Source organism: Branchiostoma floridae, chromosome 7, assembly GCF_000003815.2.
Source record: "Branchiostoma floridae strain S238N-H82 chromosome 7, Bfl_VNyyK, whole genome shotgun sequence".
In the NCBI taxonomy this organism is placed as follows: Eukaryota; Metazoa; Chordata; class Leptocardii; order Amphioxiformes; family Branchiostomatidae; genus Branchiostoma; species Branchiostoma floridae.
In genome coordinates this window covers 16,333,606-16,355,660 of record NC_049985.1, presented here as the reverse complement: position 1 = coordinate 16,355,660, position 22,055 = coordinate 16,333,606, and the positions used below count along the sequence as shown (strand labels likewise).

General features: G+C 38.5%; 1 protein-coding gene across 4 annotated transcripts in view; it reads left to right on the top strand.

The window, feature by feature from the left end:
* Positions 1 to 22,055, top strand: part of LOC118419445 — a 34,674-nt gene that overhangs the window by 1,288 nt on the left and 11,331 nt on the right. For 3 of the 4 annotated variants that reach the window (XM_035825816.1, XM_035825815.1, XM_035825818.1), the window contains exons 2-14: positions 10,827 to 12,378; positions 12,578 to 12,678; positions 13,240 to 13,401; positions 14,129 to 14,280; positions 14,601 to 14,675; positions 15,153 to 15,191; positions 17,077 to 17,217; positions 17,809 to 17,896; positions 18,360 to 18,557; positions 19,015 to 19,164; positions 19,347 to 19,631; positions 19,949 to 20,113; positions 21,835 to 21,989. In XM_035825816.1, coding sequence (XP_035681709.1) covers positions 11,169 to 12,378; positions 12,578 to 12,678; positions 13,240 to 13,401; positions 14,129 to 14,280; positions 14,601 to 14,675; positions 15,153 to 15,191; positions 17,077 to 17,217; positions 17,809 to 17,896; positions 18,360 to 18,557; positions 19,015 to 19,164; positions 19,347 to 19,631; positions 19,949 to 20,113; positions 21,835 to 21,989 — 2,921 coding nt within the window. In that variant the 5' untranslated portion in view covers positions 10,827 to 11,168. The remainder of the gene's footprint in view (positions 1 to 10,826; positions 12,379 to 12,577; positions 12,679 to 13,239; positions 13,402 to 14,128; positions 14,281 to 14,600; positions 14,676 to 15,152; positions 15,192 to 17,076; positions 17,218 to 17,808; positions 17,897 to 18,359; positions 18,558 to 19,014; positions 19,165 to 19,346; positions 19,632 to 19,948; positions 20,114 to 21,834; positions 21,990 to 22,055) is intronic. The other variant, XM_035825817.1, reaches the window with a different exon arrangement.

Here is a 22,055-nt window from a genome sequence, read left to right as displayed (position 1 = left end):
GGATAAGATGTGATTTTCAAACATCAAGTCTTGATCTATAGTAATTCCCAGATCTTTTTCCTCTTTGTTGAAGGTCAGGTTCACCTTCGCCGCAGACTGGTCAATCATGTGGTATGTAAACTCTGGGTGCTTAGAGCCCACCCTCAGAACAATACATTTGCTGGGGTGGAACCTTAATTGCCACTTGTTTGCCCATTCTTGCAAGCTGTTAAGGTCTTTCTGTAGGTATTCACAGTCCTTTATGTTACATACACTTCGATAGACTTTCGTGTCGTCTGCAAAAAGTTTTGATTTGCTCTGTACTACTTCTGGCATGTCGTTGATGAAAATTGTAAATAGAACCGGACCGAGAACGCTACCCTGCGGTACTCCGCTAGTGACATTTGCCCAACTTGAGCGTGCTCCGTTCACGCAAACTCGCTGCTTGCGTTCCGTCAGGAAAGACCTCACCCATTGGAGCAAGTTACCACATATCCCGTAGCTTTCGACCTTTCTCAGTAGTCTCTCAATTGGTACCGAGTCAAAAGCTTTTTGGAAATCGAGATATATTACATCCACTGGCCAGCCTTGCTCAATCCAAGTCGTCCAGTCGTCAAGACATTCTAGTATTTGTGTCGTCGTGGATCTTCCCGGTAGGAAGCCGTGTTGGTTCTCTGTAAACAGACTGTGAGCTCGCATATGATCTACGATCTCGTCTCTGATGATACTTTCCAGTATCTTTCCTGTTACTGATGTTAGGCTCACTGGTCTATAATTACTCGGTAGTTTTTTACTCCCTTTCTTGAATATTGGCGTGATATGCCCGACTTTCCAGTCATTCGGTAACCTCCCCTCTTCTAGTGACTTATTAAAAATAATGTACAGTGGCTTTGCCAGGATTTCTGCCAGTTCCTTCAGAATTCTCGGATGAATCCCGTCTGGACCCATGGTTTTATTCTGGTTTACCTCTTTCAGTCTCTTGCCAATGTCCTCCACTGACAGTTCAACCATAGACAGCAGTGCATTCACATTTTGTTTTTTTGCTTGTGGTATGGTGCCAGTTCTTTCCTCAGTGAACGTGCTCACAAAGAATTTATTTAAAGTTTCTGCTTTTTCTCTGTCCGTTTTTGCAATTTCATTTCCATCATTTAGTTCTGGGATGCTCTCTCTTGTCTTGGATTTACTATTTACATATTTCCAAAACAGTTTTGGGTTGCCCTTAATGTTGTATGCCATTTCTTTCTCGTAGTTTTTTGCGGCTTTTCTGGCTGCCCAGCGAGCTTGGTTCCTTGCCTTTGTATAGCTTTTGTAATCTTTGTCTTTTTTTGATTCTTGATATTTCTTCCAAGCTTTTTGTTTTTTGTTCAGCTTACTTATGAGGTCCCTGTTTCTCCATGGTAGACCTTCTTTCATTTTTAAAGTCGCTTTTGGTATGCATTTCTCTGTGGCGCCTTTTACCCTGTCAGCAAAAAGTAGCCAACTTTCTTCTACTGATTTGCCTAATAGGAGTTCCTCCCAGTCCGTATCAAGTTCTTGCGCCATCTGTTGATAGTCCCCCTTATTGTACTTGAAGTACTCTGGTCTAGTCTGAGACCTCTCAGCATAGCACTTATACACGAAAGACAGTACAACATGATCACTCTTCCCAATAGGTGGACTTGTCTTTATGTCATCAACCATGTGTCCTTCATTGGTGAATATCAGATCAAGTATGTTGCTTTCTTGACTCGGCCTATGCCTTGTAGGAAATGACACGTGTTGGAATAAATAGGCGTCTCTCGTGGCTTCGAGAAACTTATTCCCTTCTCTGTTGGCCGAGCGTGTCAACCCCTCGCCTTCTCTCCAGGCTATGTCTGGGTAGTTGAAATCTCCTAGAAGTAACACATGGGTATATTTCCCCCTGTTGCAGTTCTTTAGCATATTGTACAGTTTCTCATTGTTTTCCACAGTTGAGTTAGGGCTTCTGTATATTGCCATGATTAGTAATTTATCATTCTGATGGAGCTTTACCTCTACCATAACTGTCTCCATAGCTCTAACTTCCTCAGGCATGTCCGGTTCCCCAGCAACTAGGTTACTTCTGACATGTACTGCAACACCACGTACTCCATCCTTCATTGCATTTGTGTGCACCGTATAACCTGCTATTTGTAGATCTGCTGGTGACATTTTGAATCTTGAGTTTTTCGGGTTTGTTTCTGTTGTAACTATAACATCAGGTGCCTCATTATCTATCACCGCAAGGTATTCTGCTTTCTTGTTAGTTAGGCAGTCAATGTTGGTGTATAAGACTTTAATGTCTGACTTTTTTCTGCAGTTTGTTCCTTGGTTGATGTTTTCTGATTCTAAGCCTTTATCCTCCTTATTTGGAGGTTCCACGGAGGGCCCCTTACTCGGTACTTCCAGTAGCCCTCCGTTTCTTGGTTTTTTTCCAGATCTTTAGCCTCTTGTACTTTTTGTTTCAACAATTCTCTTTCTTCCTTGTTAAGGTCATCACATACGCTGATGCCTCTAAACATTTCATCTGCATGCTTTAGCTTCTTGAGTCTGATCATGATTCTCTTCTTGTCATCTTTGTTCTGTGGTACCACTTTTAGGGGTCTCGGTGTTGATTCATTCTTCTTCCCCAGCCGAACTGTGTTTCTAATGTCAATCTTACCCAGTTCTAGTGGTTCAGCAAACAGCCGCTCAGCAAACCTTGTATCATGTATCCCTCTTTCTTCTGCATTTGTTTGAGTTGGCTCAGGTACTCTGTGGATGATTATATTCATCTCTCTATTTTCTCTATCCCTTTCCTCTGTTTTGTGTTCAGCTATGGTCTTTTTCACAATTTCCTCCACCTGCCCGGTACCGGTTTCTTCCCGTGGCTTTGTCTCTTTTGTTGTACTTATTTTCTCTTCAATTTTGTCAAGTCTGTTTAGGATATTCTCCAGGATGGCATTGTTGTCTTGTTTTTCTTTCCCCCTTTTCAACATCTTATGTAGGTCATTCTTGCATCCTGTGCAAAACCAACATACATCATCCCTCTGTAGTTTACGTAGGGCCTTGAATTCACCCTGCTCAAATTTGGTACAGGTCAGGCAGTAATGTTTCTCACAGCCATCGCATGTTAAGGCTTGACATCCTTTTTTATCGTCCAGGGTTTTCATACAAATGTCACAATTCCAGATTTCTTTGCTACACTCATTCATTGTGTGCTTCACAGATTTAATGACCAGCACTCGTTATCTTGTACTTCGTTGTGCTTTTGTTACTGGCTATTCTTCCCTTCTCTGTAATTCCTTGTGGCTTGCTTTTCTTGAGACCTGATTCTCCACTGACTAGATGATTATGGTCTTGCTCGTGGCCTTGGGCCTATGTGGTTTTTCCTACCACAGGAATTATGATGGCTTTTCCTGCCACTGGAAGTCCACTTCATTAGATCTTGCCAAATCCTATTCCCAAATCGGTGTGCACTTCTGGGCCTATGTGGTTTTTCCCACCACCGGAATATGTCATAAATTAGTATCCTTGTCCTGTGTGGCTTTTCCCACCACTGGAATTTTTGACTATCCTTACTGTGTCTTGAGTCTAAATTCCCCGACACTGGGTGGAGAGGTTGAAATTAGGGACAGGAATTCAGGATGGCTTCTTCAAATCTAAACTAGAGTATAAAAATTTCTAACAGTGGCCTAAGTACTAAAAGAGCCTGGCTGATCCCTATCTAGTCTAGTGCAGTCAATGTACCGTCTCTGAGTTGCCTAGTAAAAATCTAAAATGCTGCGCTAGTTAGCCAACTCAAGTCTAAACTAGAGTATAGAAATTTCTAACAGTGGCCTAAGTACTAAAAGAGCCTGGCTGGTCCCTATCTAGTCTAGTGCAGTCAATGTACCGTCTCTGAGTTGCCTAGTAAAGATCTAAAATGCTGCGCTAGTTAGCCTACTCGATATAAAACTTCTAAACATGAGCGATACAAAATGGCTACCCTCGTGACCTAACAAAGATGCCCAATCTAAATCCTACATTAAAAGCAAAAAGTCAGACTATTGTTAAAATTTTAAGAAGAAATTACGGCTAGTAAAATACAAGGATTTTTATCCCTTACAATTTTTGTCCTACTAAGCTATGTCCGACTATTTTATCAAGAAAAAGCTACGTGTACGAACTTGTACGGGAAGACCAAGATGGCGGACAGCGTAGCGCTGTTGTCCTGCTGTTTTTGGTAAAAAAAGACGGCTACCTAGCCTAAAAATCTTACAAATTTTCCAGCAGAAGTCTAACTAGTCTTTTCTTCTTCCGTTCAAGTAAAAAATCTGTGTTCGGACTATTCTAGAAAGTACGAAAAGTCAAACTTTTTCCGTTCTTCTCAGCAGCCTCAGCCAGACGTGTCTTCACTCGTTCACGCATGCGCATTCACTTCTTATGTAGCACCTGTTCTAAAACACTAACCACTTTCACTGTTCAAACTGCGCGTGCATGTACATGTGATCAAGGAGGTTCCTTTTTTTCACCTCCTCGGTGTGATGCATTGTGGATAACATATCCTTGAAGCTTCTGGACATGCTAGACCAATTTTAACCTCCTTGGCTAGACAAGACTTGTTTACAAGTTAGGGGCTTTCACCTTTGACCTTGTGCCTACCCAGGTCATACCTTGAACCTGCTTACAAGTATAATGATCATGAAACCTATGGCGGTACCAGACTTCTGTTTTTTTATATGCCTTATTCATAATTTGCACAACTGGATTAGCTGGTGAACTTTCAACATTGTTTTTTTGTAGGTAAGTAAAGCGGGTATCTCACTGCACATTGGCAGTGTCGCTGTGTCCTAAATTGGATATGTTACTTTGGGATTGTCATGCATAACATACAAGTATAACCAAGAAGACAACAAAATGCTCCACGGCCAAGCATAAAGAGATTTGTTTTTTTTTATCGATGAAATTCAGTGAGCGCTCTGTCATATTGCTCGGACACAGTGTCAACTTTCGAAACACACAACCAGGAAGTTTCTCTGTGCTTTGTTGTGCCATGGAGGTTTAGAATATGGATGTTAAACAACATTTATTATGCTATTTTATGAAACTCATGTTTGCTTCTTATAAACAAAATTACTTTGTGGATCATCCCTAACATCATAAAAATGTAAAAACTTTCAATGTTTTAACACTGTCATCAAGGCCATGTTGTTTTCACCAATGCAGACAGAGATCTATTCTTTACATGTGCGCACCTAGTAACTTGACCCTTAAGGTCGTCATGGCTCACTTGACATACCTGTGCCATGGTGTCATGGCAGCAGGTATATAAGGTACACCTGTATGTGTAAGTCGGTGTGTATGGAAAAGCACCCTGCTCATTCTGTTATCAAAGTTAGATATTTTCTCCTGGTGTCTTGCAGGTACATTGTGTATTTTCAACAGTTTGTTTAATTGTTTAACTGGCAGATTTAACTGTTATCCATGGCGTGTGGTGTTTAGAAATGTGATATGGGATTGGCCTCCTTGCAAATTAGCCCTATTCAACTGAAGGGCGTACCTTCAGATCCAATATGATATATCCAAGTTTGATTTATATATTATGATAATTAATATATATATTTGCTGATAATTTTTATACATACGTAATATTCTGTAGAACTGTCTTTTCAACATAGTTGCAACAACTTTAATATAACCATATGAAATTGCAGTATATGCATGTACATTGTAGTTAGTGCAGCTTATCATGTGCTCATAGTCATACATGTTGTTTAAAATAGAGTTGTTTCAAGTGTTGGCTCATGGCAATTGTTAAAACAGTGGTATCATGTGGCATAGCTTGTAGAAATGCTGGTATGTATACGTAGTATAACCTTACTGGTGGCATTATAAGGACTGATCTAAACACATTCTCTTTAGGTTTTACTACTGTGGTAAATCAGATTGACAGGTGCATAATGTGATATGTAAATGTAATTTGTAAGTGTCCTTGGGAGGTGCTCAGGTAAGTCATGCAGTACTTGCAGTTTTTACCCTAAACAATAGAATATTTATGTAAGTGCAATTACTATCAACTGACAATTTCATGTCAAAGTTTAAATGTACTAAACTATGCATGAAAACAGAATTTTTAAAGGCATACTACGCAGTTTTTTGCGCTCAAATTTGAAATATTCTAGAATTAAGAAATATCAGATTTACTACTACTTTTTGTCACTTTTTGACACTTTTGTGTCATTATTTCACGTTAGGGACGTAAAGGATTAGTCTACAAACATTCCGCTCTAGGCACCCTATAACCTTGTGTCCCCCCAAGTTAGACCCTCCGGGTCTTGCTTGCCACCGGTAGGTCCCCCGGGGTGGGGTAATCAGTTAGCACATGCATGGCAGACTGCAGATAAAGAAAACAATGGAGACCTTCTTTGGAAACACCAATATCTAATCATTCTAAAATAGCATATAATCATGAACTTATTAGTCTATTTCGTAGGATATCAACAAGCTAAGGTCATATTCCCTTCAAAACTGCAAGAAACCTTGTACAGAAAGCTAGTCTACTGTACTCAGAGGAACTGTCAACTGACCCCCCACTGGGAAGCCAGGCTGATAAGCAAGAAACAACAACACACAGAGGCAGTACAGTAACCAGCCTGTGCCCATCTGTTTCTTGGAAGATCACAATTTTTATACATCATGCTTATGTGGTGCATTGATGTCGCAGCATCTCTCAATGAATATTGGTATGCAATGCTATAGGGTTGATTGAACTAACAATGTAAAGAAAAAGTAGGAAAAGCTACTTTTTGTTTTATTCAAAAATCCCGTAGTATGCCTTTAACAAGTTGAACCAACCTTCCTTTTTTCTGTGTCTCCATTTGTATTTATTTATGATAACTCAAAAAAGTTTGAAGTTCTACAGTGTATTGCACCCTTGTATTTAACCTAGTAGCCATTAGGGTGTCGTATTTCATGTTGGCTGGTGGTGTGTTATATTCAGGTGTTGCACCAAACAATGCAGGTCAGAGGGTAAAGTTCAGAGTTGATGTATTAAGTTGCCCGGGGGTGTATGGTTACCTTTGTGTTTGTTTGAACATGAAGACGTCTAGACATCCGGACCTAACTCAGCTTACCTTCTTATTGCACTGACAATACAGGCAAGTTCAGGACTTGTGAGTGAATAGACCCTTATTTGTAGGATACCGATATGTTAGCTTTCTCAAGGAAGGCAGCATTGTTGATGTAAATTCAGGACGCCCCCGAGTGGCGATAGTTCAACCGTGGGTAGAAATTTGGTAGGAAAACCTGTTTGCCATGTTTGTTGTTTGGATGTACCCACGCTCACGCGTCTTCATACCTACTCGCTATATATGCAGGTTATCCCACCAGAAACCTTATTGAGAATCCACAATGGCGCAACGTTGAAAAGGTTACACTTGAAGAATTTTTGTACTCTTGTATTTGTAACTATTTGCAGAGGATTGAACTTTAGTGAAAGAAAATTGTGTTTTTGAACTGGTTTAGTAAGAAGAAACAGAAGGTCCTACTACTAGTAGTAGTAGTACTACTAGTGTCCACATATGTGTTGTTGTTGCTTGGGGCAAAATGGTTATTGCAGGACAAATTGCCATACTTTTTTCATAGGTTAAAATGCTTCGAATGTTGCAGCCATATGGTACCAACTGCTAGCTACCATGCCCTCTGCAAATATACTATCGTGTAAATGTTTAACATAGAAAGGCTTAACTGTTTGCTGTAGGTTGGTGTTAGTGAGATTGTTGGAACAAAACCAGATAACTTTGGGTAGGTAGGTAGGAAGGTGTGCTGAAGAAAGGTGAGGTAGTAATCTTAACAGGCCATTGATAAATGGATTATCCCTTTCACTAGTCAAGTTCTGGGCTTTAAATTAGATTACATGTATTTTCCTCCAGTTAATATGTACTTCTGATCTTGCTCACTTGTTTACCAAGAGTTTGCACCATAATGTTTACTACTAGTAGTTTCAGACAATGTCATTTATCATGATTGATTACAAAAGATTTTTGACATCCTGTTATTGTTCACTATTTTGCAGTAGACAGCTTGTTGGGTTGGATTCTGTACCAAGCTTAATCTTAAGTTAAAAGAGTACCTTTTCTTTTATCCAGGTGCTATGTATTTATCTTTTATTTTGAGAACATGATCTGTTATTAAAAAAGTTCAAAAGAAATTGTAATGAAAACTTTTTTAGATGATGTGGTGTCTTAAGTGCATCTCCTATAACTACGATCAGTATTTCTGGAATTAGTTTTGCCTATATGAAGTAAGCCTTGAATTTGTCCTTGAATTGTATATCTTACTGTTTTAAAATTGCAGATCTCATGATCACTGTTTTGTAAGCCAAATGATTATGTGGCTGTAGTTCTCATATTGTGCAGCTATTTTATGATGTATAGTTTGAAGAGTATGCTCATGTTCCAGAAGTTTCTATCCAAACATATTGTACAGGTGCTGCTTGACCTCACTTTCACCTGTTGTCGAAGATCCAAAGTCTAGGTTTGTGTTTGTCTAGTACATAGGGCTGATACCACAGCTTTAGTAGTGTTAAACATTGACATGACCCTGCAACTGCCTGATAACTAATGCATTGTTCAGTTGCTTAGTGACTTTTCAGGTCTATTAAGCACCTGTAGTATAGAACTGCTCATTATGAAAACTATTGAATTTTTCATAGGGAATAATGAGTGTCCTTGACTTGGAAATTGTAAATAGGCACAATAGATATTATTTGCATAATGTACCTACAATATGATAGATATTTTTTTTTTATACCACAATTTAGAAATACACATCATTGTAACCCTAGAGCTAAATATTATAGATAATACATACTATGGAAGACCAACTATGTGAAATGGGAACTGTTACTAAAACTTATCATAATATTTACATCTAAAATACTGTCACATCAGATTGGTTGTTTGATGTCGATAGTAAATGTATGACGTGATTTTATCTTAGTTTATTGGTCTGTATATTACAATATTGTAAACTTCTAACTTATAATGTATGAGGTTTTAATGATATTGGTATTTGTTTTATTTTGTTGACATCATAATAATTTTTTTACATGAGGACACAGGGCTCAAAATACTGGGTGCATGTGCACCCAGGTGCACCCCAAATTGGAACTGTGCACCCAATTTTTTTCAGTGGGTGCACAGGGTGCACCCAAATATTTTCTTAAGTTTATGTATGGAAAGATCGAGTATACTAGTATACATATTCTTCACATCTAAGTGTTAGAAAGATAATATAAATGTCTGTCATGTTATTTTAAGAATTTGATAGCTTATAACTAAGTTTTGTTATTAGTTTTTTTTTTACATTCTACTTAAATTTAAGTGTTGCACCCAAACATTTTTGGGTGCACCCAATCTTTTAACCTGCGTGCACCAGTGCACCTAATCCCAAAAATGAATTTCGAGCCCTGGGACAATAGGATAACCATATAAACTCATGCCAAAAAGTTTCTTATGTTTCTAATTTCAGCCATGTATGACATTTTTATTTGAGTACAATACGATTATCGGGATGGGGTTTTGTGCGCGTGAAAAATGTGCGCGTGAAAACTTGCTCGTGAAAAATCTGCGCGTGACAATATGCAAATTAGCAGATTCCCAGGGGATTCAAAAAATATTTGCAGTTTTAAACTTAAAAAGCTGAAACAAGATGGCACAGAATGGAATTAAGTATTGTATTGTTGCATTCTAGGGTACAAAATGTCGATCTGATTGATTTTCAAGTGATTTTCAAATGTTAACTTTTCACGCGCAAAAAAGTTTGAAATCTGCGCGTGAAACAATCTGCTTCAAAAAAGATGAAATGAAGCTTCTAGAATGGAGAAAAGCCTCAAATTGTAACATTTTACAATATAAAACCTCATACACACACGTACAAGTAATTTTTCCATGTATTTCTGTGATATTAATGGGATTTTGGATTGTTCAAAATATGCAAATGAATCTATTCCCAAGGGATCTAAAAATCAGGATTTTTTCAAACCAAAAATTCTGGTTACATATGGGAAATTATATCATAGGATCAAATTTTTCTGCCTTAGAATTCCTTGCTGCACATTTTCTGACATATTTCAGGAACTTTATTTTTTCACGCGCAAATTTTTCACGCGCACGCGCAAATTCTCCACGCGCAGAAAACCCGTTCCCCGATTATCATATAAATTGATGTAAAAAAAGTTCCTTATGCTAAGTCTAGCCACGTGGGGCCTTGTAAAGGGAAGGCGACTTGTTTACTTAAAGGTGTGGAGACAAACGTTAGCAGCCTGTGTAGGCGTATTGTTTACCTGTGCTGCAAGGTCACAACAGAGGTCACCACCTAGCTTGGGGACGCTTTGTGGAAGATCACATGGCATATGCATGGTGTAGATCTCAGGACTAGTACTAGTAGGCTACCAACAGTGAAATGCTCAAGAAGACCACTCAGGGGACAATGAGAATATAGTCTATGTGAAGAGTTGGTCACTGTAGACAGGTTTCTTAATGCCTGTGTCAATGGAAAAAATATTCAACCGACCACCAAAAAGTGATCGCATTGGTCAGATAGTTCTTATGTAGAGACGGACACTTTAAGTGCAGGTTTGACTGTAGTTTTTTAACAGGTTTGTTTACTGCAAAACCATTTGAACCCTTCCAGACAATGAACTAGTTTGATGGAATGGTGGGAGTTATTTTGCTAGGAGTAGGCCCTGATTGTTTAGTATTTTGTAGCTTATTTATTTTACCATTGTATCGTGTTACTATTTATGAGTATACCTATTACGTAACAATATTTTACATTGTGTAACATGATCAAAATTCATACAAATTCTATTCTTGTTTCATTTCCAGATACTTCTACACGTCTGTTATTGAAGATAGTCGACAGAAGGAACGTGCACGACAACATGAGCAAAATGTGCAGTTCCTTAAGTTGAGAGCCGAGGCAAGACAAGAACAAGAGAAACGGAAGGCTGAAGCCAAGTAATGTGACCAAAAACAGTGAATCAAGAACTCAGTTATGTAGTTGTTATTTGTTGCAACAGACTTTTGCATGCATGTTTGATTTTTGTGTTCCATGTTAGCTTTAGAGAAGGAAGCTGTAGCAACAGTGAACATTGTCATTAGCTCTCATGTAGCTTCAATGTTTAACTTGATTTGAACACCAGTTCTTGACTTTGCCCTGTACGAGAGATGTCAGGCAATATCAAAAGTGTGATGAACGTTAAGGCAAGTAAAGTAAACCTAAACCCCAGCGTTTTGCTAAGAAAGCTCTCAGATGAGGAAGTGTTGAGAAATACAACGCCAGAGAAATTTCACAAAACAGGAAAGCAGAGGGCAAGTGTTAGTGCCGATACGGAAAAAAGCTTCGAAGTGCGACAGTCAAAGAGTGATAGTGAGAGAAAGCAGGACTCTCAAAAGAAGGTTGAAGTAACCAAGCCACTGTCAAAAAGCACTGAGCAAAATCCTAGTCAAGCAAAACCCAGTACAGCAACAGAAGTACCACAAAAGAAAGTAGCAAAGCCAGCCAGTGAGGCTAAAGCACAGCACAAACCAACAGAAGGTAGTGTAATAGAATCAGTGAAAGACGTGGTTGGTAAAGAGACTTCCGCACCCTCCCGTAGTACAGTAACAGAAGACCTGCTGACTCAGATCAGTCTATCAGCCCCAGTAAAGGAAGTAAAGAAAGTCGTCCAAGTCCTGACTTTGGATGACATCCCAGGCAAAAGTGACAAATCAGAAGGAAAAAGGTCTCAACTGATTGAAAAGGATAGTCAGAAAGTGTCAGCTCCAAAAGAAATGACGACCATGATGACAGAAAGTCGCAATCTGAGTGTTGTGGTACCAAAGCTACCGATGCACATCAGTCCTCAGAAGTCATACAACATCAATGACCCAAGCATCACCCCAAGCAAAGCCAAGCCCAGGACCCCAACAGCAAAGGAAGCACTCGCTCGGAAGATGGTGAAGAAGGCAAAGACTCGAGCAAACGGGAAGGGAGCAGCGCTAAATTTCAAGCGTCTCATCGGAGAGAATGGAAATTTGGACAACAGCAGTGACTTTGTGGAAACAGGGAAAACTTTTCAGCCCGCTGTACGCAAGTTACGCAGTCGCGCAGTGAAGAAGGCTGCCAAAGATAAAGTACGCAAACCCGCGAGTCCTGACACAACAGTTTCTACAGAGAAGGGCCCTGGCAAGACTAGCAGTGTGCCAGTTAATGTAGAAAACAAGGAGGGGAAAACCTGTCTAACATGCAAACAGACCATATTTGGTACAGAAGAGGCAGTGAAGGAACACATGAAGACTTGTTTGAGACAGCGGTTTGTGTCAGACAAACATTCCTCAAGACATACTGGTCTAAGACACCTGCCTGAACCTGCAGAAGAGGGCCTAATGGACTTAGGTAAGTAGTTCATATGATTTTGCCTTTAAGTTAATGCGATATTTGAGTTTTGAATTTTAGAGCCTTGTCATTTCCTTGTAAAAAGTCTGTCATGTGATTCCAACCAATTCATTGGTTTGGCAATCTACGGTTCCTGTATAACCTCTCTTTTAATTACTGATGGTTTGACCGAAATTTGTTCCCTCTCCTCTCCAAACAGAGGTGTCTGATGATGAGAGTTTTGCCCGCCACTTACAGCAGAGGGAGGAAGACAAATTGATGGAAGAGCAGCTTACAGATGCAGAGTTCTACTTCTGCCAGGTAAAGGAAGAAAAATTCTACCGTCCTCTCAGTGATCATTTGATGCATAGTCTGTGTTGCACTTGAACTGTGGCAAGCTTAAACTTAAAGATTGTAGTTGCCAAACAAACTTTTCTATCTTTTGAAGTTATTTCTTTTGCTAAGAAGATGGAACAAATGTCATCATTTCTTAGTTATTCTATGATGTATATGTAGAGCTTTACCTTATACTATAATGAAGATAGCCTGCACTATGATGATGATATACTATAAACCATGGGGGCTCTGCTAAAACGGAGCTGAGATTTCCACTTTTCCATGAGTTTGACTTCTCACCAGTGTCAGCTAATCAGAGAATCTCCTAAGTGTTTTCTTTCGGTAAAACATTAAGCTGGTTAGAGGGCCATGCCCACAAAAGTGGAAATCTTAGGCTGGTTTAACAGGACCTTCACATGGTATACATATTGTATAGACCAAGGTTTTTCATAGAAGAATGGCATTACTTTGATACAAATTTTGCTTTGGCCTAAAGTTTTGTACTGTTTTGAAATGCGTACATGTTTTGAAATGCGTCACCGTCAGATCTGTGGACGTGATCTGACTCATCTCAACACTGTCCGGAGAACGCAGCACATCAACCGCTGTATTGACGCCATGGAGACGGAGAAAAAACTGCACGCAGAGCAGAACATTAAAGATGTTCCTGACTGTCCCATCTGTGGCAAAGTGCTGGAAAGCAGGGCAGTAAGTGTTTTTCTTTTATCATCTCATATGTAGAAGTTGATGTCAAAGAATACCCATGATACAGGGCTTAGTATTAATGAAGGTTAGACATCATATAAGATACACAGTACAAAAGTTACTCTAACAATTGGATTGATTTGTAAATGTTCAGACGTTCCAGGTCATAGTATACGCTACTTTTACAATCACTTACAATGATAGCTGAATCAGATGCTATCTGAAACCCATTCAGTTGCTTGAAGATCTATAGTATGGGGGAACCTTATTGTAATTGGGCTTGTTGTTTTTTTGTCATTCAAATAGCCTTACATGTAAAACCTGAGCCACATAGCTAATTTTTGTTTTGGTAATTTTCTGTTGGTAGTTGATCTTAGTAGAAAATTAAAGAAAATAATGATGTCAATAAGAAACAATTTATTGATATCCAAATGGATGGTAAAATGACTAGAATTGACATTTTTGAAGACAGTAGACAGAAATAATCTCCCAACAGATCCTACGGTAGCATAAGGTAGTATCAAAAGCTGTTAGTGGAGTGAAGCTGGCCTAGGGGTGTGTATGCTACCAGAGCATACATACTCCTTGGCCGGCTTTACTCCTCTGCCAGCTTTGGATTATCTTATGCAACCGTAGGCTGCCTGCAGAGCCCATTTTGTATGTGATAGTGTGCTGAGATTGTCTAAGAAAACTAAGCTCATTTTTGCTGTGTCTTTTTACGACTTCACAGCAGAGACAGTCCCACCTGAAGCGCTGTGCTGTACAGTACGGGGTGACCACGGCACAGCTGCTGGAACTGGTGAAAAAGCAAGAGGAAGAGAAAGAGGCTCGCAGAAAGAACCAACCCAGGTCTCAACTACAGCCAGCTCAACAGCAGCAAAGGTTCGGAATATCAGTTTCGTGTTCAGTTATCATTATGCAGATTGTAACATGACAGATAGGTAACATGACAAAGTTTTCTCATGGTTTCAAACAGGACAGAGTTTTCAAAACTTAGAATTACTAACTAATCATCATTTATCTCAACTTCCCCATGTCGCAGAAGCAACATTGCTCTTTGTATGCTACATGACACACAATATTGTTGTCTTAAAGGTAAAATTGAGACATGATTTAGGTTTAGACTTTACTAGACCAGTTTTGACTGACTTGATCCAGTTTTTCTCACATACATGTACTCCATTACATGTATGTCACTGTAGGGGTATAAAGAGACACCATGAGGGACCAGCAGGTACTGCAGGAAAGAGGCCCCGCAAGCCAGGCAGGCCAGTCATGTATGTTTTATCCTCTTTTCTCCTGTTATAATAACTATTTTGTAATACTAATAGTATCACTATTTTGTAGAAATCTTGCATAAAATGTTTGTGTAGTGATGACAGGACTGACACCGTAGTGGCAGGCTATCTATAAAAGGAAGCTGAAATATTTCCATGTCAAGTGTGTGTCCTGCAAGACTTTATCATCTGCTTGAATACAAAGGATTTAAGCAGAAAGACTGATTGAAAACAAACGTTGCCAACAGATTTTAACACTTAATGTATTGTTTCATTTCTAAAAAGAGATGGTTAGATACTTAGTATGCCCTGTATAGTGTTGTCTGTTTTCTTGTGGTGAATGCTGTGTCAATTACTTTGAATTATACATGTAACGTTACGTAGTTGCTTGTAGTATTGACGAGAATGATACTGATAACATGATAAAGTTGGAGTTTTTGTCAGGTTTAAGACATAACTGTAAACTGTGTTCTATAGTTCTAGCAGAGGTCCACCTGGCGAAGGTGCTCCTCACAGGTGGGACAATAGCTTACCTGTTCAGGTGTACACCACTAACATGATTAACAGGGTGTGGCTTCAAATTGCATGCAGATACTTACAAATGAAGCAATATTTTTCATACAGAAAATGTTGCCCTCGGAAACCTACATGGTATATAGTGCAGCTAAATATGACTCTTCAGAGCTAAAAGCAGCATTTTTAAAATTTACTTTAAATCAAACCAAAACACATCTCTGAAGCCATTCAGTTTTGTTGGGTTACACTAATTGGAATTTAAAGATTATTTGAAGAACTTGACAACCCTTAAAACTTCTTAACCATCATAAACAATGTTCTTCAAATTGAAACTGACCTTATTGGCTTTAAGGGAACAGGATATGTAAAATGAATTACATGTAGGTACATGTTAATGTACGATATCTTTTCTAGGGGGTGTGATGAAACATACGGGTGGTAACAAAGCTCTCTTGTCACACCAAAAGGGTGATTTTATCACTGTTCATGTTAATGGTACACCTTTGTCAAATCAGATGCTGACATCTCTCTCCAATAAAATTGAATTTCTGTATAATTCCTTTTAATTCTTGCAGTGCTAATGATTATCTGGTCTTTGATCTAAACTGTGACAGAAGATCTGTGTTTCCTTATTTGCCTTGGCCAAATTTTCCAGTAATGCAAAATTGTTACAGCAGCTGCAATACATAATCTGAAGCTTGTTTTCGGTACATGGAAATTTGTGTGTTTGCTTGCATTTGCTGTGAAAATTACCTCAATTGTTTTTTATAACAGTAATTTTTCTATTTGCACATTGAAGAATCCTAACCAATCGTATATGCCTGGCTATTCTTGTATCAAATTGGGAATCCTGAGGAAATGATTGGAAAATCATGGAATAGATCTAGAGAATGTAACAGTTGGAATATATGCCATTTTATTGTCTGGGAAACCTTACAGATACAAAACATAGCACATTCAACACTCTTCAATCATATAGTAGTAAATTATGCTTGAGAACTGCCATAGAGGAAGGCTTCAATATTCCTTATGATAATGTAATACTGTAAATGCATTTACTCTTGCGGAGGTTTGATTTTGTTGTAGGAGATTTACAGTAGACCCAAAAGAAAAACATGAAAAAAAAGACAACAAAAGTTTCAAGATTTACTGTTACAGTACAGTAGACCCAAAAGAAAAATGCAAAAATAAAACAACAAAAGTTTCAAGATTCATAGTAGACCCAAAAGAAAAAGGCAAAAATAAGACAACAAAAATTTCAAGATTTACAGTAGACCCAAAAGAAAAATGCAAAAATATTTTTAAAGTTTCAACATTTACAGTAGACCCAAAAGAAAAACATGAAAAAAAAGACAACAAAAGTTTCAAGATTTACTGTTACAGTAACAGTAGACCCAAAAGAAAAATGCAAAAATAAGACAACAAATTTTTTCAAGTTTCAACATTTACAGTAGACCCAAAAGAAAAACATGAAAATAAGACAACAAAAGTTTCAAGATTCATAGTAGACCCAAAAGAAAAAGGCAAAAGTAAGACAACAAAAATTTCAAGATTTACAGTAGACCCAAAAGAAAAAAGAAAAAATAAGACAACAAATTTTTTAAAGTTTCAACATTTACAGTAGACCCAAAAGAAAACATGAAAATAAGACAACAAAAGTTTCAAGATTCACAGTAGACCCAAAAGAAAAAGGCAAAAATAAGACAACAAAAATTTCAAGATTTACAGTAGACCCAAAAGAAAAACGCAAAAATAAGACAACAAATTTTTCAAGTTTCAAGATTTACTGTAGACCTATAAGAAAAACGCGAAAAAAGACCCCAAAATTTTCAACATTTACAGTAGACCCATGAGTTGTTGGTAAACAAACTTCCTCCATCTGCAGGGAAATGGATGAACGGACCCAGGTTGCCATGGCAATGTCTATGTCACTTGTGGAGAAGGAAGGATCCAGAGAGCAGCCAACAGTCACGTCTGCACTCCCTGTAGGTGGGAAGGAAAGCAAGAGAAGGAAGAAGGCTGCAAAGTATGTACAAAACACGTCTGGAGAGTAAATCTATTTAATAAAAATGTAAATTTATTAATTGCTTTGATGCTGTGTGCCACCTGGCCTCACATTGTTTACAGTAGATGCCAAAAGTTTAGAAAGGAAGATGGAACATTGTGACACTTAAGTAAGAAGGAGACTGTCATATCACATTGGTTACAGTAGATGCCAAAAGTTTAGAAATTAAGATGGAATGTTGTGACACTTAGGTAAGAAGGAGCCTGTCATATCACAGAAGAAGACTGTTTCTATTAAATACCTGTAACTGCTAATGTGTAGTACTGTGTACACAACATCCTGGTAACACTTTAAACGAGCTTTGTGGTAAGGATTTGTCTTCTGAAGTGGCAAGATAACGATCTCTTGTAGTTTGTACCATATGCGTATCCCATACATATATTCTTCCTAGACCTTTGTATGGCTTTGTGTTTTAACAGATGACAATATGCTTCAGTGAATGTGACAGCAAGTCTTGAAGAATCATTGCCTATAGTCATGACCATATCTTTTTTGATTTAGTATTGTACTGATCAGCACATACATTAACTCTGGTCGTTATCTATGTTACAGGACTGATGTAGTACCAGCTCTGTTGGTGACAAGTAAAGAGGATAGAGAAAAAACTCTGGCTCGAAAAGTGGCCTCTATCATTGTGCAGGTAATGTTTCACAAGTTAGCACAAAGAGAAATGAAAATTTCGAAATGTTTAAGCAGCTGTGTGGTAGATCCACGTTTTTCTTATCTAAAGAATTTGTTATAGATTTGATTGTGAGTAAAATGTCAGTTTTCTGTGAATCATATTTCATGTACTTGTACATGTGTCTCTGGCTATAGTTTTTGCATATACTTTCAGTCACTTGAAATCAATACTTCATGCTGTAATGTAAATAGCATTCAAGCTGTATGCTGGGATTTACTTCAATCTATGATAAAGAGAAAAGTTTAGTTTTTAAAAATTTGCAGTTAACACAGTGCTATAGTTACATATGGAAATCAAGATATTGTAAGCAGGAACATAAAACCACAGCATAGATTTCAAGATTTTCAGTTTTAAACACTGTATCATACATAATGTCTTGACACCCATCTTGACACCAATGCGTAATACAATGTATGCCTAGGGTGACCAGGAATCTCACCCAAAGACTCCAAGCCTGAGAAAAAGCAAACTGGGTAGGAAGTACCACACAGCTAGGAAGACCATGGGTAAGGGCCCATCCTCCCCCAGCTTCCTACAGAAAGTTGGTGCAGCTATGACCAGCAGCCCCCCTGCAGCTTCCACCAGTACTGCAGCATCTCCTGCCTCCAGCCAGGAGAAGGTGGGTGGCTTAGATGTCAAGAATTTCTGTGAAGATAATTGACACGATAAAGATTTTGAACACTAATTCTGTCCACAAAGTAAAGCTTCCAGTCAGTCCTCTAATCCTTCTCAAGTTCAAATGACCCAAAGCCTATTTCACGTGACCTGAACTGTGATGTCAGCAGTCACAGGGGTCGAAGGTGCCTGGTAGTCTGTAATGGCCCTCCTTTCAGTTGAGCATTTGTCCCATCATATTAAAGCTATGTGAAAAGACTTGTTTTCCCAATCACAGCTACCTACACAGATATGGATAAGTAGAAATCCTAGTATGAATATCAGAAGAGTAAGCAATTAAAAGCAATAGAAGTTTAGTTCTACATATAGATCAAATAAGACATTTGTAATAGTACATATAGCTCAAATAAGACATTTGTTGTGATAACCCAACGGTTTCCTACCCCTTGACTTTTCTCCAGGCACCCCTGTGGTCCATGACGAAGCGTATTGACGAGAAGAAGACTGATGACTTCTATGTTCAGGAGTTGTCCAAGCAGATCACTCCAGCTAAGTATGTACCCGTCACACCAATGAGGAAGGCAGCCAAGAAAGCAATGCTGACGTTTACGGTAGGATAATACTACATGTATTGGTTGTATTTTGTGAGAAGTCTTTTTGTTAAAAAAACTAGTACTGGTCCAGTGTCTTGTAGTTTTGTTTACTATGCCTTCAGTTATCATTTTGCTCAATTCTGAAGTCTGTGGGAAAAATATGCAATATTTAAATATTCAAAATTCTTCTTCATCATTAGAAGAAAAATGACACAAGCGAGGATGAAACAACTGACGGCCCCCCACAGAAGGCTGTTGCGGGCAGCCAAAAGGCTAAGAAAACTCCCACTGCTACCAGGTCTCCTGTTAAGAAGTCCACACCAACCCCAACCCAGACACAGAGGGAGACAGCGAATGTTTTGGCAGAATTAGCAGATGAGGGATGCTCCACACAAGAGGTGCAGGAGGTGTTTACAGAAGGACAGACACTGTTGCCTGAACCTAGTGGCTTCGTACCAGACAGGACCCCACTTTCTCCTCAGAAGGTTAGTTCTTATTTTTGCTCCTATACTGCATGAACAGCTACATGTACATGTACAAGATAACAAAGTTGTTTGCGTTTTCTTCTTGAACGACATTTTGGTGACTGACTGTTGCCTTTATTGGTTTCTTTTTTTGTTAAAGTGCAGGTAGATGACACTGCTAACAGATGCAGTGTATTTACATTTAAACATCAATAGGTAGTTAATGTTGTGTATACAATGCAGTCTCTAAAGTAAGTATGTACCTTAGCAGGCTGAAGGTCAAGTACAAACAACGCTAGGCTAAACTATCTTCAGATTCCTACCTTTCTCACCCTCAGATGCCTAGCTCTGTCCCAAGTACAACCCTGACCAAGCTGTCTGCAGACCTCCTGGGAATGGTGAACAGTCCCAAACTCAGTGACTTAAACCTGCTGTGCAGAAATGGGGAAGTGATACACGTGCACAAGTTTGTCCTTGTCGCACGGTGTCCTGTGATAGCAAAGGTCAGTACTCTGCTATTCAATTGTCTTCTAGCAGTAATTATATTGCAATCCATACATAGTATGGGATTGCAATATATTGCTTTTCCTTTGTTTCTTCTCCTGTCAAATCTTTAAATGGATTCTACTTTTTCATTTTTTGGCCAAATGAGCTGAAATTTGGCAGGGTGGTAGTAATAGCAAATACCCCCAGACGTTTTTTTCACTTTCTTCATAGAGGCCTTAGAATTTATGATATTTAGGGTTTTTGGTCATTTTTAGACAAAATATGTATATTTTGGGCCCCTGTGCCCTGGTATTACAAGCTAATGACCTGAAATTTGGTACAGAGGTGCATTGGACATATGAGCACAGAAAACCATCAACACTGTCTTCATAGATCACTTCAAAAATGAGTTATTTTAGGGGTTTTGGCCATTTTTGACTAAAAATGTATATTTTTGGCTCCTATGCCCTTGTATTAAAACTAAATGACCTGAAATTTGGTACATGGGTGCGTTTAACATATGACCACAGAACCCCATCAACGCTTCATTCATTGTTTACTCCAAAAATGAGTTATTTTAGGGTTTTTGGCCATTTTTTACTAAAAATGTATATTTTTTGCTCCTATGCCCTTGTATAGAAACTAAAGGACCTGAAATTTGGTACAGAGGTGCATTGAACATATGCTCACAGGACCCCATCGACACTTTCTTCATAGATCACTTCAAAAATTAGTTATTTTAAGGTTTTCAGCCATTTTTGACTAAAAAATTATATTTTGGCTTCTTTGCCCTTGTATGTAAACCAAATGACCTGAAATTTGGTACAAAGGTAAATTGGACATATGACAACAGGACCCCATCAACACTTTCTTCATAGAGCACTTATAAAATGAGTTATTTTGGGATTGTTAGTCATTTTTAACTAAAAATGTATATTTTTGGCTCCTATGCCCTTATATTGAAACCAAATGACCTAAAATTCGGCATGAAGGTGTGTAGGACAAGTGCCCACAGTACTTCATTTTCCCTTTGAGCAAACATTATTTCAAATTGTTGAATTTTGGGATTTTCTCAAGGATGAAGATGGATTGCAATATGCTGTATTTGCTCCTAAGCAAATGTCGGCCTTTCTAGTGTTTAATATATATCTTTTAAAAAGGCATAGCAGTATTGTCATACCTTGGCCGAAATAACGTTTGATATGGTGTTACAGACCGAGTGATAATTTTCTGTATCACACAGGCTTCTTAGTTGTATCACACAGGCTTCCATTGATTAAATAGAAGGCAGTCCATGCCTGCCAATGCGAGCAAATGGATGTTCTTAAAGAATAAAGTTGTTGCCGTAGGTTGAAACTGTGTCGAATTTTATCCTTTTTATGATAATCATTGTTTTGAAATTAAACCTGGTGTTTTCCGACCTGGGTATGACCTGTGGAAAACACTGTGTTATATTCTATATTTATACATATAGCATGACTTTAGGATTCTTACAAAACTTTCTGAGGTTCCCAATGCCTGACTAAAGGGCACCTGCAAATTTCTTCAATGACTAGACACAAATTTGGTACATAGCCAGTTATGCAATAGGGAAAGATAAATAGCCAATGGTAGAATTTGACCTTTAAGGACTCTTTGATTAACAGCACTAGACACTATATCTCCTATTGTTAGAAACAGTATCCCAATCTGAAAATCACAAAAGTTAGCTTAGCTTCCCAACTGTTGTTTCAAACAGATGCTGGAGGTGAAAGATGACAAAGACTTAGCTGCACTGGACTTCTCTGACTATGAAAAGGATACAGTACTAACTACTCTAGAGTACATGTATGGTGGAAAGATCTCCCTGAGTGATGCAGTTTTGGCTGCAAATGTGCTGAGGGTGGCTCAAAAGTAAGTTTGCCTCTCTCTTTTCTTTTACAATCAGAATCATCAGATTTTAACTCTGTACCTCTTGTT